Source organism: Boleophthalmus pectinirostris, unplaced genomic scaffold (assembly GCF_026225935.1).
Source record: "Boleophthalmus pectinirostris isolate CB_2022bp ecotype Guang Dong unplaced genomic scaffold, ASM2622593v1 HiC_scaffold_1, whole genome shotgun sequence".
In the NCBI taxonomy this organism is placed as follows: domain Eukaryota; kingdom Metazoa; phylum Chordata; class Actinopteri; order Gobiiformes; family Gobiidae; genus Boleophthalmus; species Boleophthalmus pectinirostris.
The window spans coordinates 20,887,856-20,905,227 of NW_026570970.1; the positions used below are offsets into that span (position 1 = coordinate 20,887,856).

At 38.9% G+C, this 17,372-nt stretch overlaps 2 protein-coding genes across 6 annotated transcripts in view; one reads left to right on the top strand and one right to left on the bottom strand.

The window, feature by feature from the left end:
* Window positions 1–24: 24 nt before the first annotated feature.
* Window positions 25–7,421, top strand: nyx (nyctalopin). The gene is made up of 5 exons (XM_020936202.2): window positions 25–1,234; window positions 1,337–1,401; window positions 1,896–2,182; window positions 2,678–2,982; window positions 3,345–7,421. The coding sequence occupies exons 2-5, from the start codon at window positions 1,380–1,382 to the stop codon at window positions 4,162–4,164; spliced, it is 1,434 nt and encodes a 477-aa protein (XP_020791861.2). The 5' UTR covers window positions 25–1,234; window positions 1,337–1,379; the 3' UTR covers window positions 4,165–7,421.
* caska (calcium/calmodulin-dependent serine protein kinase a) overlaps window positions 5,311–17,372 on the bottom strand; it is a 100,592-nt gene continuing 88,530 nt past the window's right edge. For 2 of the 5 annotated variants that reach the window (XM_020936332.2, XM_055149689.1), the window contains exons 15-28: window positions 16,897–17,085; window positions 16,242–16,320; window positions 15,644–15,729; window positions 14,635–14,700; window positions 13,691–13,759; window positions 12,715–12,750; window positions 12,081–12,122; window positions 11,559–11,755; window positions 10,422–10,537; window positions 7,504–7,584; window positions 7,339–7,419; window positions 7,057–7,259; window positions 6,893–6,976; window positions 5,311–6,296 (exon numbers count right to left, since the gene is read on the bottom strand). In XM_020936332.2, the coding sequence (XP_020791991.2) occupies window positions 6,120–6,296; window positions 6,893–6,976; window positions 7,057–7,259; window positions 7,339–7,419; window positions 7,504–7,584; window positions 10,422–10,537; window positions 11,559–11,755; window positions 12,081–12,122; window positions 12,715–12,750; window positions 13,691–13,759; window positions 14,635–14,700; window positions 15,644–15,729; window positions 16,242–16,320; window positions 16,897–17,085 (1,506 nt within the window). In that variant the 3' untranslated portion in view covers window positions 5,311–6,119. The remainder of the gene's footprint in view (window positions 6,297–6,892; window positions 6,977–7,056; window positions 7,260–7,338; window positions 7,420–7,503; window positions 7,585–10,421; window positions 10,538–11,558; window positions 11,756–12,080; window positions 12,123–12,714; window positions 12,751–13,690; window positions 13,760–14,634; window positions 14,701–15,643; window positions 15,730–16,241; window positions 16,321–16,896; window positions 17,086–17,372) is intronic. The other 3 variants (XM_020936335.2, XM_020936334.2, XM_020936336.2) reach the window with 3 other exon arrangements.

The following is a 17,372-nucleotide window of genomic DNA, read 5'->3' on the forward strand; positions in this document are numbered from 1 at the left end:
TCTCAGTTTTATCTTTGAGCATTAAAAATGGCACAATATTTCTATGCCATAAAAAACGTTGATGCAGCTTTAAATGCCTAGTTGTTTTTCTCTTGAAGGACACTTTCCATGACTTCATGCTGCAGATTCTCAATAATAAACATCAAAATTGTATGGATGGCATGGTTTTAAATTTTTTATTTTTCAAAATGATCACCCTTTGTTTATATCACTGCTTTGCACACTCTTGGCTTCATCCACTAAGGAAACCTAACTAGGCACACCTGTGAAATGAAAACCATTTCAGGTGATTTCATCATGAAGCTCATGGACAGAAGGCCAAGAGTTTGCAGCGCTGTTAACAAAGCAATGGGGCACTTTGGGGAATCTGAATCTAAAATATAAATCAGTTATTTAACTTCTTTGCTGCATAATTATGCACACTTGGCTTCATGTATTTGGTTATTTTGAGAAGGTATTAAAAAAAAAATTAGAATGTCCAAATTTTTGATTGGTAGTATATATATTTTTAAATGCATATAAATACAGACTTCATGTTTTGTTTAAATTTTGGGCTTACATCAGTCACTCAATGAGTGCAGTAATCACCCAGTTTCTGAGGCCTACATGTCCCTCTGGGGTCACATGGCTCTAATGTGTCTAAGGCTTTTATAATAGCACACAGTGCCACCATCACTGCAGCTCTGTTGAATGAGTTTGATCATTGTCAGAATTGGGTTTTTAGGACAGTGGTGTGTGTGCACTTTGGACTGTACTGTTCTCTGTAGTAAACTAATTCAGCAAATTGTATTGATCTAGTCCCTCATCAGGTCTTACCACTGATGGCTTGGTAATCTCCTCATCCATTTCAACATCTGCATTTGTGAGAAGTTTTACATTGAACTTGACCGTGTGCAGGAGACCTAACCCTTAATCTGTCTTTCTAAGTTACCGCATGCTTCGTCTGTTGCATCTGGGACTGTCGCATTACTTCTGTAATCCTGCCAACAGCCTCTCCTCATCCTTCCATCCAGGGGATTTGAGTGCCATTAAGAGATGGCTTTTTGGTGTGTGTTATAATGGGACACACACACACACACACACACACACACATGTAGAGCAGGGCGAGGCACATAACGACACATTGTTGCTCTGGAGGCTGAGGGTTGAAGGCTGATGCTCGAAACAGGCACAGTTTAGTATGGGATGGACAGAATGGACTTTTTTAGCTCACATGGATGTCTGTCAAGTCAAGGTATGTAACAGTTATTTTCTTTAATAGGTTATTGTTGATGATCCATCAAACGCCTATTGAAATATGTTAAATAACTAGCATATTTCTTCTTTACAATTTCAGATCAGTGTTAATCGTGGCATGTCCCACATGAGAGAGTACAGTAATGACCATCATCACTTTCACTGGTCAGTTGTTTTTCTTTTCTGTTTGTGTCTATATATTGTTTTGGTTTGATTATTATTCACTAGAAAACATAACAATGATCACTGGGGCCTGAGGACTTCACTGACTGACTATATGGTGTGGTGTGAAGTGCCATGTATTTTCTTGACATTTTTTAAAAATGTGTCCTTGATCTCAGAACTACATTAACCACACCTTGTTTCACAGAGAAAGGCTGTTTCATCACATCAATAATTGCATGGTTGGATTGTGCTTACATTCCAACACATTTGTGGGAAAAAATCTCTGAACAAAAACTGGAATGTGGTTTTCAAACTGGCCCTAACAGTATATTCAAAGCAGCTACGGATACTCCCTTTGATTGTGAAGCCAGTCTCTAATTATTATTCACCTTCATCAGCATTAAGAAAACAGACAGTTAATCAACCATTGGGTTACATAAATGATAGAACTTGGTCAAGTTGACCTACACCGGTGCTGTTTGTGCCCTCTCCAGTGTCCATCCTCTGCCTGATGCGCGTTGTGATGGCGGGCCGGTGGGCGTGTGCTCGTGCCTGTCCCGCCTCCTGCACCTGCACCCCAGAGAGGAGCTGCTCTGTGCTGTGTGATCGCACTGGGATGGCAGAGCTGCCCAAAGAGTTCCCCTGTGAGGCCTCTGCCATAAACCTGGACAAGAACAGACTTAAGTTTCTGTCTGAGAGAGCCTTCGGAACCCTGCCCTCCCTCAAGACCCTGTCCTTGGACCACAATAACATTTCCTTCATAACTCCTGGGGCTTTCAAGGTATGCATCAGTCATTTCACTGGAGAACACCTCATCAATTCAATTTGACTACATTTATATAATTACAATTGTAAAACATATATATGCTTTCTGATAGAATTCACTCATTATTCATTATTTCAACACACACCACTAGAATCTGAATAGGCCTATGGGGTTCCAGTGTGGCGAGCACTTCTGTCTCTCAAAAAGAGATTGCTGATTTAAACTTTGAACCAGCCAATTTATAACCTTTGACTGGTTATTTTTAGATTGTTTGCTCCTATTGTCCAAAGAGACCTGTGCTGTGATGAATTGGAGCTCGATAGGTGATATGAGTAATGAGTAATCTGATAGTAATATCTGCTCTGTTCTGCTTGGTTATCCTCTCCCTAAGATCCAAAGCTACTGCCTCACTGGTCCTTGATATCATAAATATACTCTTACCAGCAAACTGAAATGATCTGTGTGACATCAAAATTCAACCGTTAGTTTGATCTTTTTACAAATTTACAGGGGCTTTCAAACTTGATTGAGCTCAAGATGGCGCACAACGAGTACATCAGTTACCTCCACACGCGCACTTTCACCGGCCTGAAGAAACTGGTGCGTTTGGACTTGTCGGACTGTAACCTCTTCAACATCCCCGACCGCATTTTCATCGAGCAGATTGCCCTGAAGGAGCTGCTCTGCTTCCAGAACAACTTCCGGAGGATCCCAGGAGCTATCCGCGGCATGGAGAACCTCACGCACATTTACCTGGAGAGGAACAAGATCGAGGCTGTGGCTTACAACTCGCTGCTGGGTCTGTCCAGTCTCAAGTAAGTCCAGTTACAGCTGAACTTAAAGGTGCACTATATAACTTCTCTGTCTGAGGGGTCACCACCTGCTTGTCCGCATGGAGATATTAATGCCTGGAATGCTTCACAGTATTCAGTGAACTTTCTAGCTGGAAAACACTCGGACAAATTGGAAAAGAGAGGCTATACTATAACTAATAGTAATGTTGGTGAACTGTCTTATCAACGTTTTAAGATACTTACTTTCACCAGTTAACCTTGTGCATCCACTTAGATTAGACAAAATAAGACAATTAAATTAAAAGGGGTCTGCCATTACACTGTTACCCAATTTTATCATATTTTTTCTCTACGTGGAGGTTAAACTGTCTTGTCTATGGCAGGTATCTGAACCTTCAGGAGAACCGCATCAACGTGATCCATGACCAGGCCTTCCAGGATCTTGTGCGTCTGGAAAATTTCTACCTCAATGATAATCTCCTCTCCAGTCTCCCCCGAGTGGCTTTCCAGGGACTCAGTTGCCTCAAAATGCTAAACCTTGGCGGAAACCAACTAACCAATGTATCTAAAACATGGTTCAGTGATTTGGTTGAACTTGAAGTCTTATATTTGGACAGAAACCAGTTGGTGTTCATTGAGGAAGGGACGTTTGAAAACCTGACCAGCCTAATCACGCTCCACTTGAACAGCAACAACCTCACCACTCTCCCATTCCCAGTTTTCCAGCCAATCTACTTCCTGGGTCGGCTCTATCTCTTCCGAAACCCTTGGGAATGTGACTGCTCCCTGGAGTGGTTAAAGGAGTGGATGGAAAGCTACAACCTGGTGAGGGACATCCCATGTGCTTCTCCATCCTCTGTAGCAGGACTAGATCTAAGTGAAGTGGTGTTTGCTAAAATCAATGGCACATGTGTAGATCCAGCAGAGCTAAACCTGACCACAGCCTCCTCTGAGATTGTATCAACTACAGAAAATAAATTCAATAGTCTGATTTCAAAGCTGCTCCAACAGGAACTGAAAGAGGAGATGGGCAACAGTTCGGAGAGCCTCAGGAATGGGACAGTGCAGGAGTCAGAGGAGGCACAGCTGTCTGACCAGGCCTCAGCACACGGACCAAGCCATGGCTGGATCTGGGTCATACTGCTCTGGGCCGTCTTTGGCTGGTTGCAAATCAGTGTCTATGATGTCACACCATGCACATGAAGAACAGGGGCTGTATGTTCACAGGGTGGCATTTGTATATTTGTCCTCAGAATCAGAATACATATAAATGGAGCGATATTCAGTGAGGCAGCAGTTTTTATATCTGCACTGGTCTGTGTCTTATACTCTACAATATATGTATGACTGTTAAATATAAGAAGCATATGAGAGGCCAATGATATGCAGGCATTTTCACATAGCAGGGCTCAACAGCAAACTGTGGATTATTGTCGAAATGTGATGAAATATCTGTATTTGTTGCATAATAGTCATTTTTAATTAATATTATGTAATGATAATCATAGCGATATGTATTCTTGGTGTTGTCTGAACTTTCATTCACATCACTCACATTACATGTTTATGTGTAAAATGAAGCAGATCACAAGTGTGGCTCTATAGTTATCTCCAAGCAGATGTCCTCTGCTGTTTCTCTCCAGTAACTGTAATGTCGGAGTGCCAGCTTTTCCATAAATGCATTAATCTTCTTAGTGCTGTGGCTCGCTGTGGTCCTCACTGCTGTGGTGTTACGCAGTGTTATGGACAGACTCCACTGTTTCCTATGGACAGACTGGGCTTCTCTGGACATTTTCCAGACTGCAGCACTGCCATATGCTGCAGACTTCAATGCAAAGACATCATCCATGAAACATTTACATCAAGATGTCATTTCCTGATGTCTGGAGTTACTTTGCCAAGGAACAATCTGGGCTCTACAGCCAGTACTATTAACAACCAGAATTTGACCTATCATTATATATTTTGTCTTAATAAAAGAACAGTTTAACTTCTTTGTGCACTGTGGAGGCCTTGACCTTTGTCAGTGGAATCTGCCACTGACTATTCACCCTTTAATGTGGGATTAGGCTGTGCTTCAGAGGAACTGGGAAGGCTGGTGTGCTTCTCATCCCACTCAGTTATTTATATGTATGTGGGTATGGGCCTTAGTCATACATCATAAGAGGTCTGTAATGTCACTGGGGGTATCTTTACTTTTCTGTTGGAGTTTTATGTAAATGCTAAGGAACAGCAAAGGTGATAGTGCCGTTCTATTTATAATTTTACACATTTAATATGTATTTCTTGTGTGTAAGAGTAATCTAAAGCTTTCATAATCCCAAATAATGAAAAATCCAAAAAGGAACCCAGACTTTAACTTGATTTATTTTGTACAAACACATCTCACTACATGATCAATGTTTAGAAATGTGTGTTTCTTTTCGAACCGTTTCCGAGTATGGGATGTGCATAGGTGCCAATCCTGTTTATTTTTTACTCCCTTTGTCTTGGCTGAGCTCAGTCCATCAAACTGCTGGAATGTGTCAAAATATTTTTTCTTCTTTCTTTCTTCCTTCGGTTTACACAGGGGCACAGGGAACACTGACTGATGGCTTGGATACTTGCAAATGTCCACATGCACAATAATCTCATTCAAATCGCTAACGATGCATGGTTTATTAAGAGACAGTACCTTTTGATGTAACCAGACATGAACAGCTTGTCAAAATGGGAATGCTTAATGAATACAGATGACAATTTTGGAGACATTGCAGTGTCTGTGTGCTTTTACTTGGGAGTTGTAGTCCACTGACATTGTCTTTTTGTGAATGGGCAAGACTACAATGGATGGAAAAACAAGGGACACGGTACTGTCTCTTTCAGAAACAAACATCTACAAAAATGTTGCCTCGTAGCTATTACAGACATGACAATATTCACTTTATTTATTTTATACAACATTATGACTAGGTTGTCTGTAGGGGGACGGCTGCTTTAACTGTTTTGTGCAGCGTTTTGGAGTAGATTTCGATCCAATGCTGTGGTTGTATTCACAGTATGCTGAGTATTTGTCCATCCAAGTGCAGTGTAGAAAGTTCTCCCATGAGTTCTGGTATTTCTTTTCAAAGTTTGAAGAGGAGATTTGTTGGCATTAAGGTAGAAGGAGGCGATGGCGGTCAGTAAACCCAGGACACAGGCACCCACTGACTGGACGTGCACACCAGATCCACGGCCTCCTCCAGGTGCCTAATGGTCTCATCTATTTCATTGTTGATAATAGTCTGGTCAAAGTAGTGCGCATATGTCTTTTGGAGGATTTCAGACTCTTTTTGCAGCCGCTGAAGGGACTCATCCTGCAGGAGAAGAGACAATTAATTAATTTTGAAAGGATATTAAGTCACTTATTTTGGTTTGAGCAGAGTTTAGTGCAGGGGTGTGTAATATTGTGAGTAAAATAATACAAAAATTGTTTTAATAGCCCCCATACAGCCTTAGATTCTCTGAGTGCGGTCTGCTCCTTCATGGCCACTCCCTAGACACACCCCTGCTGATTGGTTATTCTAGGGCAGGTATATTCCCATTTTGTCCAAATGCTTGCGTGTAAGTGTTGTGCTGTGTATTTAGTTCTAACACATTTAACACAAGACAAATCAAACATATCCTCTAACGGCACTTACTGTTAGCGATCGGCACCACCTTGGCATCTGAAGAAAATGCCAAAATAAAAGCATGCAGCGTGCAAAAACAAGTGCAAAGACGGATGAGACATGCACAAAGACTCAAGCCAAAACAGAAAAGACTCAGCTACACTCATACATCAGTAAATTAGAAGTATCAGAAGTAGAAGTACAAACTGGTTACAGAAATGGGATTGAACAAAAAGTAAGGCAGAAATGGAAAAGAGTTGGACAAAAATAAATGAAAGTACAGGTCTCTGCTCTGAGTGTACCTCATTTATTCCTGGTGTGATCGTTGGTGCAGCGATAAACACGACATATGGAGCAAACTCAGCTGTCCGCAAAACCTTCAGGGCCTAAAACAGAGGTGTATTAATTATATAAACTATTGCCCACAGATTTGTCAGAGCACATTTGACATGATGACTGCACTGACCTGGGGCTCTACATCAAGAATGGCTATGAGGCCCTGCTGGTGGATCTTGCGGATGGTCTCAAGCCGCGTGCCATACATGGCGTCCTCGTGGCTGCCGTACTCCAGGTACTCGTTGTTGCTGATGTCCTGCATCATCTGGTCGTGGGAGACGAAGTAGTAGTTCTTGCCATTCTCTTCGTCCTTCTTTGGAGGTCTGGTTGTGTCTGAAGATCAGAAAAGAGGAGTACTTTAGTACTGTAATACTATATGTAACTGACAGTGTGATTTGACTTGTGGACTTACGTGGGATTGGGTAGGCGAATCTGTCAGGATGTTTTGTTATGAGAGTGTTCTTTATGTGTCTTCTGCCCACACCATGAGCACCTGTTACGGACACACAATCTCCATTGTAACAATCCATTATATGATCAACTAATTGCACTAATGAATATATGAAGAGTAACTTACCTAACAAAACTAGTGTTTTCCTTTTAAAAGCAGGGAGCTTTACGACCTCTTCATATGTGACGAGGTCTAGTTGGTCAAACACTACAAAAATGAAACCAAACCACGGTTAGGACAAGGGAGCAGGATTGTTTGTCGGTCAGACAATGAAGGACCAGAAACACTAAAATCTTGCTACAAACTTGAATAAAATATACTCTTAATTCCAAACTGATTTCTTTGATTTGGCAAGTATAAAAAAAGACTTTAGTGTCCTCTGATAGTGATGGAAATAAACAGCTCAAAAGTTTTACACTTTTTTCAGCAGCACCACTTCCATCTGTTGTCTTTTTCTCTGTCCACGATACGAGGTTGTTTCATAATAAAGCCTACTTTAACAAACATGCTTGTTTTTCTATGTGTTACATACATAAGTGTAATGAAGACTACACTTAGTTGTAATTTTGTATTTCACAAAGTTAGAGAAGTATCACATGATCTCTTCTCCCAGACTTGCCATAAAGTTGCAGCCTACGTTTGAGCTGCCAAGTGAAATACAATACCCACAAGCCCCTGGAGTGTTTGTGAGACAGAACAGAAGTGATTACAGGTCTAGAGTGAGTGTTAGTTAAAGCCAGACCGACGATTGTCTCTGCGCAAGTCTCATGTTACATAAGAGTTTAGACTTGCTACATTTCAGTGCAATGGTTTCAGTTTATGTTTTTGTTTCTGTTGATGCGTTCAGCAGAAACAAAACTGATAACCCTACAGTGACAGCAGTCTATTGGGGATGGACAAACAGAGAAAACCCACTGTCACTGGTTGTTACTTACATGCAGAGGCCGTTCAGAAGAAGCAAGCAAAAGAGATGGGACAGGGATCATTACAATCACAAAGTTACATTATACTCAAAAATGCAGCAGGGGTTACAGAGCAAATGGAAAAAAACTAATAGTAATGTACTTGCTGCTTGATGATTCACAAGAAAATGCAGTTAGCACAGACAAATAGCAGATACATGTATAATACAATCTTAATTTCTTAAGTAATAAAAGTAGTCATGGTAGTGTTGCAAACTGAGAATTGATGACTGAGGTTAAAATGGAGATGAGGCATGTTTCAATGTTTGGAACCAGTAAGCTCCACCCACACTGGGCACCAACAGTAATACGATCACTAAACTTTGCTCTAGTTACTCAGCTTGTATAATAAATCATAATCAGTTTAAAAATACTAGTAAAGTACAATACAGTTTCAATGCACTTTGCTATTACAGTATTTTTGCAATACAAAATAATGAATTGACCCTAATATATGTAATATTTTCAGTACAAGTCCAAACACAAACAAAACAAATACTTGACAGACTTACTTAACACAAACTTTTAAGATTGGTTACTGAAGTACTTTTCTTTGAGGATATTAAGCTATTCTTACACACATCAGCAGGTATGGCCCCCATAGAAACCTGTTGCATAACTTTACTAGTCAGACATGTGCAGACACTGTATACATTCATGCGTGCAGTGTAAAAAGCTTAGACCATAATACTGTATTCGTGCTTATAGTAGTTTGTAAACTTCGTCTCCAACGTGACTCTGGTGTTATGGAGTGCGCTGAGCTGGCTACAGTGAGTAGATACTTTGTCTCAGCCTTCTCAGATTCCCTTGTCAGACACAGCAGCTGCTGGGACATACTGTACAGCTTTCACTACATGAGACGGACACCTGACTCTCAACTCTGTGACACCAGCCCCACCAACTAAGTACTCGCTTGTATAGACAACTTTTTATTTTGTTCAACATTTAGAAACTCACCAGTGTTTTGCTATTAAAGATAGTCAAATGTTGTCCCATAAAAATGATAAATCTTAATACAGAAATCAAAAGTATGTTGGTGACATTGACTGTAGTGAGCTTTAAGTAATGTTAGAATGTTGTTATCTCATCAGAAACATACCTGGAGTTGTGTTTGTTTTTTTCATTCACCAAATATGATGTTGAGTAAATGTTATAAATAATGACTGTCATAATAGTCTCAGCGTAAATCTGAGGGAAATACTGACTAGTACCTAAAAAGGAAGTTGTTTTTGTTGCAATAGCTTATCTATGTATTTTAATACCATGTTTAACTGATATATTATAAATAAAATAGAGATTTCACTTCAGATATCCTTCCTGATGGAACCCCCCACATTTATCGGAGCTTGGGAAAGGCAAATTTCTCAAACCAAGATTTGCACATTAAATAACAGATTATGTGAATAGCTGGCTACTTTCTTTGAACAAACTGTAGCTGCAATCTGTGCAGATAAACTTGACAATCATTACCAAACTTCCACATTGTGCCTATCTCAGCGGTTAGCGCCGTAGCCCCGCCCCCTTTGTGTGTTTACACCCAGGACACATGCACGATGACTTTGACCCCTGCAGCAGTAATGTTACACAGCCCGGTACACAGCTGTGAAATGTGACAAGCAAAAAGGAAAAAAATGCTAACACTTTGTCTAGCACGGACCAAATTACTGCATAAATGGCCCAGGACTCAGATAAGATTTCTGCAAACATAACATCATTTAAAAATACACGTTTACTCACTTGCATTTAACCCATTATGAGAATTGTGTGATCCTCTGACTGTCTTTTACCAACTTTATTTTTTTATTGCTAATTTTAATATTTTGTTATGTCTTTTATTGACTTATTTTTTATGTTGTAGTTTGTTCAATGTGTTAATTAATATTATGTCTACTCTGTGCAGCACTTTGAAGACATATTGGTAAAAATGTGCTATATATATATATAAATAATGTTAGATAGGACTGGATCTTTTTATGCCCTGGCTCTGGTGGTGTCGTGTAACTTTTAATGTGACTAGACCAGTTTGTAATATAACAGCGCAGGGTGTGTGCTCATGCCAGAGTGTGTCATCGTGGGACTTACCTGCGTTGTGCTTTGCCAAATACTTGTCTTTGTACTGTTTCTTTTTCTTGCCAAACCAGGTGCAACTGGCCTGCTGTTCCTGCTTGGTCTTTTCCATGGCTATACACGCCACACGCCTAAAACACACAAATTCAGACCTTAAAATAACAGATTTTTATGATTCTTCATTTTGGCTTAATTTGATTGGATTGCAACTATTGTAAATTGTAATATTTAAGTTGTAGTTTTACAGCAATCAAGAAGCAATTTGTGAAGAAATTAGAAAAATGTGGAAGTCGAGTTCTAAACACACTAATGACATCACGCTACGGAGAATTCTATCCAAAAATTTTCCACATTTTCCACATAAGAAACAAATTTTTTCTGATACTTGAAACATTAATTCAACAAAATAAAAGTGTTTTCTTATATTTTGATTTGTCAGATAGTAATTTCTCTAGATTAGAGAAGTTTTTTTAAGTTCTAACCAGAACATAACATTTTAAAACAAAAAAATTGTCAAACTGGGAAAAAGAGTGAGTGTTTAGTAAAATGAGTAGTCTAACCTGTCATAGGGACTTAAACATAGGTGGGCTAAAATGGGGTCCATAGAATATGCCATATAATGTAATTTCATAAAGTCTACATCTATCATTATAAGTTGACGGATGCTACGTAATACATGATTGAACATGTAATACAAAGTCAGTTTAGTTACAGACAGTGACTGAACACAAAGTGAATTAAACTAGCCAGGGACAAGTCTTTCTGGAAGTGACTGTGACACACTGTGTGCTTTAGCGCTCCAGTTACTCCTGATTATACACTCCAATGGCAAAGTTGTCCAACCGCATATTTGTAGGTGTAGACATTACGTTGCATTTTAATTATTCCTTCATTTTTGAGTACAGGGGGCAACAAAAAATCTGTTTTGTTTTGTTGTAGATGATACAAACAAACTTTATTAATGCACAAAATTATCTTGGATTAGCTCACATACTGAATTCAAAACAATCTATGTCTCAAAAAAACCCCAAAACAAATAAACCAATTTGTAAGTAAAATAAAATATAGTCAAAACTAAATATACAGTATCTAGGTCTTGCGCAGGAAGTGTGGTATGGATAGATAGTCATATTAATTAAACGTAATTCTTACCATTCCTGCAGCTCGGGTGATGGGATGAGCCCCGCCGTGCCGTTCTTTGTGTTTTCTAGTTTGCCCTGCCACCAGTTATGGTCGTCTTTGGAGATAATCTGGATAATGTCTCCAACTCGGAACCGAATCCCAGCCTCTTTGCAGGGAATGAGCTCATCTTTAGACGGGTCATACTCAAACTGGGCTCGGACATAAATCTGTGGAGAAGACAAAAATGTGGAGAAAGTTCAGAGAAACTTTGACATTAAAACATGACTGTGGTTGGAAAGTGACAGGCTCGAAATGACAGAAAATTTTGTACAAGATAATGAGCACAAAGATGAGGGCGCAGAAGAGTTGTGGTTAAGAAAATACTTCTCAGAAAGGCCATCTCCAGTGAAATAAAGACTTTAATGAGCCTCGAAACACTGGTAATTATGGCACTGGTGGTGTCTAAGTGTCAATTAGTTCAAAACAAAAAGCTATACTCTAGTCCGCTACATTTGTAAATTGTGATATTGTATCATTTTCCCTAAATCTTACCTTCACAGACATTTTGTCCTTGATTGGAGGTCTGGCAACAATCTAGGATTTGAAAGCATCACACACATCATGCAGCGATATGCATCCTCTACACAGCACTCCAATGGGTGAGGTTGGTGGGGTAGGAAATACAGGAGTGATAATGGTAGGATAGGGGCATAGAGGAACGTCTGCTGTACTGCAGTGCCCTCTAGTGGCAGGTGTTAACTGGGTAACATTTATTTTGACACAAATGAATGTAATACATGCATAAAACAACGGGGTGAAACAGACAGGGAACAAAACTACTTCTGTTTTTGACCTTAATATTTGTGGTTATAGTGTTATACTTATTTGACATACAATACCTGTGCCATTAATGCCTGTTTGTTTAGAAATGAGAGTTTCCTAAATGTTCTAAAATGGATCAAATGTGGATTGGATGCCAAACAAAATTAATGAGTTCATTTTGTTTGTTTATTTAGAAGTTATTTTGTGGTTTTGATGTTTAATACAGGCGCTAGGGCTATAATTATGTTGGTCTAATTAAGTGCTTTTGGTTAGTAAAAGTAAAGATCAGAAACGGGTCAAAGACAGACAAAACACACACATCTTTTTAAACAAAGGGAAGTGAGAAGAGTTAAGTAATATTTACCTGCCGACCCTTGGGCTGAATGGTGGAAGGCAGGTCCTGTGGAAGTAAACCATTCATAACAAAGAAATATAATTTAGTTATGTGATATATAAAAAATGATGTGCCATTAAGCAAAATTATGCATAAACACAAATTTGAATCATTTAACATTCTCTCATTGCCGACTTAAAGGGTTTAAGCAATAATAAATACATACATAAATCAAAAATCAAAAATAACTACATAAACAAGAGGGTTGAAATGATAGCACCAAATAGTTTTCCTCTAATGTGTTAAAGCAAACCAAGCGTCAAAGAGCAAAGCAAGCGGCTAAAGCTCAAGCAGAATCTAAGATAGAGAAAGTGTACAGCTACAGCGCCCCCTGCACCACTGGTCTGGTACAGCAGGCAAAAGTGCACACCAATTTAACAGAGATATCGGACACAGTGGTTTTGACTCAAAAGATCAATGGGAGGGACCAACTTTCAAACAATCTATTCTAATAATAATAATACAGGTGTGTCCAAATCCAAATCTCTTAAAAAATCTGAACAAAATCCAAGACTATGCATACATTAAGATCAGTTTAGTTCTTACGTAGACTTGGTTTGGTCTTGATTTAGTGCAGTATTTAATTCCTGGCTCCATGTGGTGTGTGAAATTGTTAATAGAGCCTTAGTCAAATCTGTCACCAATGCCAGTCAGAATTAAAAGAAACATTTCTATAATACTTGTAATTTCAATACAAACTTGGTAAACTTTTGCTTTTCCTTGTGGGCTAGCCTGACACAGACCAGACTAAGCAATTTTTAGACTTGTTTGGACACAACTGTTGCAACTTCTAATACAACTCAAAAATCCACTTTTATAACTAAATATTAATTAAATAAAACCACAGACAAAATATACCACAAAGCAATATTGTGAAAGCGTGGATGTTTCAGGTCCAATCTATAGGAATGGTGGGGGCGTATTTCGGATTTCGGGGGGTCCTTACCAATATTGAACTGTTAATGCTGGAGTGGCCATTAGCGGGGGACTGCCTGGAGGTGTTGGGGGACTCTTTCTGTAATAAGACATACAGGTCAGCAGAACACACACACACTCTCATTCACACAGCTGCACTGATGTAATGTGTTTAAGAGGGCAACATCTGCACCCAGCCCCCAGGTCTTCGTATGGCCACAGGGGGGCAGCAGACTGGCGTAGGACCAGATGACTCCATGAGGTCATCGCTGCCAGTGCAGTGGCTCAATGCAAGAACTATCTGGATTTAATTAGTCTGAGCTCATACTATGTAGAAGCCAGTATATAATTCAAATGTCTCTTTATTATAATTGCCCTCACATAAAAAAAAAAAAAATGCGGAGTGAAACAATTTATTCAGAAAAAAATCAAGTATGTATTTAAGCTACTGTATATTTAAGCTGACCAAATGATTTCACTTGGGAATCAATTAAGTAAGTTAACTTTTCTTTTTGCTCGTCACCTGCCTTATAAACATACCACCATTTGCACATGAATTTGGTATAGGTTTGTTTATTTTTGTCTAAAGAGAGCAGGTAACCTCTCTAAACTAAATATACTCTCTTCAAACGCACTCTCTTCATCACGTTCATAATATTCAAAAGTGCTATCTGAGTAGAAAGGGAGACATGTTTTGTGGCAGGTTCGGTGGACAGAGGGCAGGGGCAGGATCACACAGAGAGGGGTGGCTTATTCCTGGAGCGGAGGGGGGAGGGGTGTTCCGGTATCTTGGTTTTTAAATTGGTGTGCTGAGGGTCCGACCCGGCACCAGCGAAACACAGCAAGTATCAGGCCCCACATACACACACCACAAACCTGGGTTATACACACACACACATACACACACGCTGTGGCCAGCAGTTTGTTAGTGACAAGATCAGCAGAAGAAACAAGGCACCAAAGAACATACAGTACCTCGCATGAGCCTTGACTCCGGTAACTTGGCACAATTTTAAAAGTGATGCTTCCTCTCATCTCCCTCTGTGAACAAAAGTTACTGAATTATTTTGTAACAGAAGAGTTTGATTTCTAATGATTTCAAAGGGAATTATATCAATATATCTAGTAGTTTTATGACCACTGTTTGGTATCTTCACATTTCATATCTGATAGTGGACAGGATGTACACTATCAGTCAAAAGTTGTCATGATTAGCTGTTGTATTTATTCATTTATGTGTAGAGCCATGAATCTAAACAATCAAATCATTCAAGTTCTAGTGTATCGTGTGAGGAGCTCTGTCAGAGTCACTTCTAAGCTGTGGAGACACTGGTGGTCTTCTCTCTATACATTACAACATGCATTGTACATTTAATTTTTTATTCTTATTATTTTTATATACTTACTATGCACCAGACATTATGTGTTCTTAATAAAGACTGAATTGAACTGAAATTTGATTTCCCCCTCTCATTCAATGTTTTTTCTATGTGTTTACTACTTTCAACATTTTAGATACATAAATAAGACATAAAATATATTAAGTTATATATATGGAATTAGGTAGCAAAGAAAAAAGAAGCTAAACAACTCTACTAAATATTTTTTGACAGAGCAAAGGATGGATAATTTGAGGATTTGGCTATAAATTATATATATATATTTTACATTTTTTCTACATAATTCCATAGATCTTACTTCATATATTTGTCTATATATCAAACATAGTAAACATATAGAAAAAAAAACATTGTATCAGATGGTGTGTCTAAACTTTTGACTGATAGCATAAGTTAATGTGTTAAATGCACATAAAATGCACATGGAAAGAATTGTGTAGCTTTAATGTGTAACTTAACTGATAACTGATTAGCACATGTACTTTAGAATCCAAAGAGGCAAAAAACTAAATCTAAACTTGTACTAAAAAGAAAGGGTGAGCAAGATTGAATGAAACAATACAACTCAGACATAACAAACTTACCAGCATCTTTTGCAGCTGCTCAACCGTCTGATTGGCCACACTGATACCATTGATCTCCCTGATCTCATCTCCTACATGCAACGTTCCTGAAATAAAGAGACACTGATAAATGAAAGCCTGACAAAACACTTCTTCCTTCCTCTCGCTTTCTTCTCTCCTCGGGTGCCTCTGTTTGATTACACCGAGGAGCAAACTACCAAATGCTTTACCACTACACCAACCAGTGACTATTCATTTATACAACCCAAATGAAAACTGATCGGCTGTTAAATAGAACTGTAGGAAAGTTAAATTATTGCAGTTGTTGGCACAGAATCCAAAACGTTTCAACAATCTAAATATAATACTTTACTCAAATGAAAGCACTTCATTTTTCTAATTAGGAGAATTACAATTACTGCTCAATGTGAATGCTGCATATTGCCGTTTCATAAGCATTTCCGTATTGCTAATGAATGCTTCGGTAATTTTAAACCAAAATGAATTGCTTTTGGAGTAAATAACTGATGCAGCTAGGGGACAACAAACATCTAATTTTATGTTTGGCAAAAGACTAAAAAAGACTAAAAAACTCCACTTATGAAGAGAGAGACAGTACCTTGTCGGTGGATCATTCCTCCGTGCATGATCCTGGCCACGATGCAGTGATTGGAGTCATTCATCTTGAGCGTAATGCCCTACACAAACACACAAACACACAAACACACATACACACATAGACACAGTCAGACTAGTGTCCTCTATGTTAGACTCAGTGATGGCAAGAATACTTTGAAAATGTATTTAGTTATAGAATACTGAATACTGAATATGCGTTACAGTGTATTTTGTAACATATTCTGATACATGGCTCATGTATTCTGAATATTTAACATACTTTTAAATCAAGTTTTGTTTTAATTATAGTGTAAAGACACAACATAGTATTAAAAACAGTGTTATATTTGTTTCACCATTTGTTCTGCACTTTCTATCACTAACTGGAGATGGAAATATTACACTTGCACTCACGACAAGAGCTCTGTTTTCTATTTTTCTCACTGATTGAAGCCCAAAGTAGATCAAGATCAAGTACTGCCATGTATCCCTTTGATTTTAGAAAAGTAATTATTCTGAATTCCACAAAATGAAAAAGTATCTGTACTGGAATAAAGTTGCTCAAAATTAGTATTCAGGACACGTATTTTCAGTACATGTATTCAGTTACTTCCCAATCCTGCACATCTATAGTACAATCGTATGGGACATTCTACCATTGGCTCATCTGTGTTCTTCTGGAACTGCACCAGCCGCACTCGGGTCACGTTCTCCAGGTCCATGTCTCCGTTGGTGCTCTCGGGCGAGTCTCCGTTCAGGTACGGCGAGGTGGGGGGCGGGGTCACCCTCAGAGCCTCGTCACTGTACACCTCATGGGCAACGACGTCGTGAGCCTGTAGCAAAGCCTAAGTAAGCAGTAAGAAGTTAGACCAAAACAATAATTATTACTCAGTTGTAGTAAAAAATGCAAGGTGGACTCCAATAATTAACACTTGTATTGTGTCAGAGGTCATCAGGGGTACATTGTGGACTAGCATTAGTGGGATGTGTTAACCATTTCCTGACAGAGCCATTTACATGTTCAGTGCTAGAGAAAAGCCACATATTTATTTAGCAGTAAATGCATAACTCTGTACTGGGAGAAGCCAGAAAGATCACACATATAAAAGGATTATACAAACTTGAACTGAAT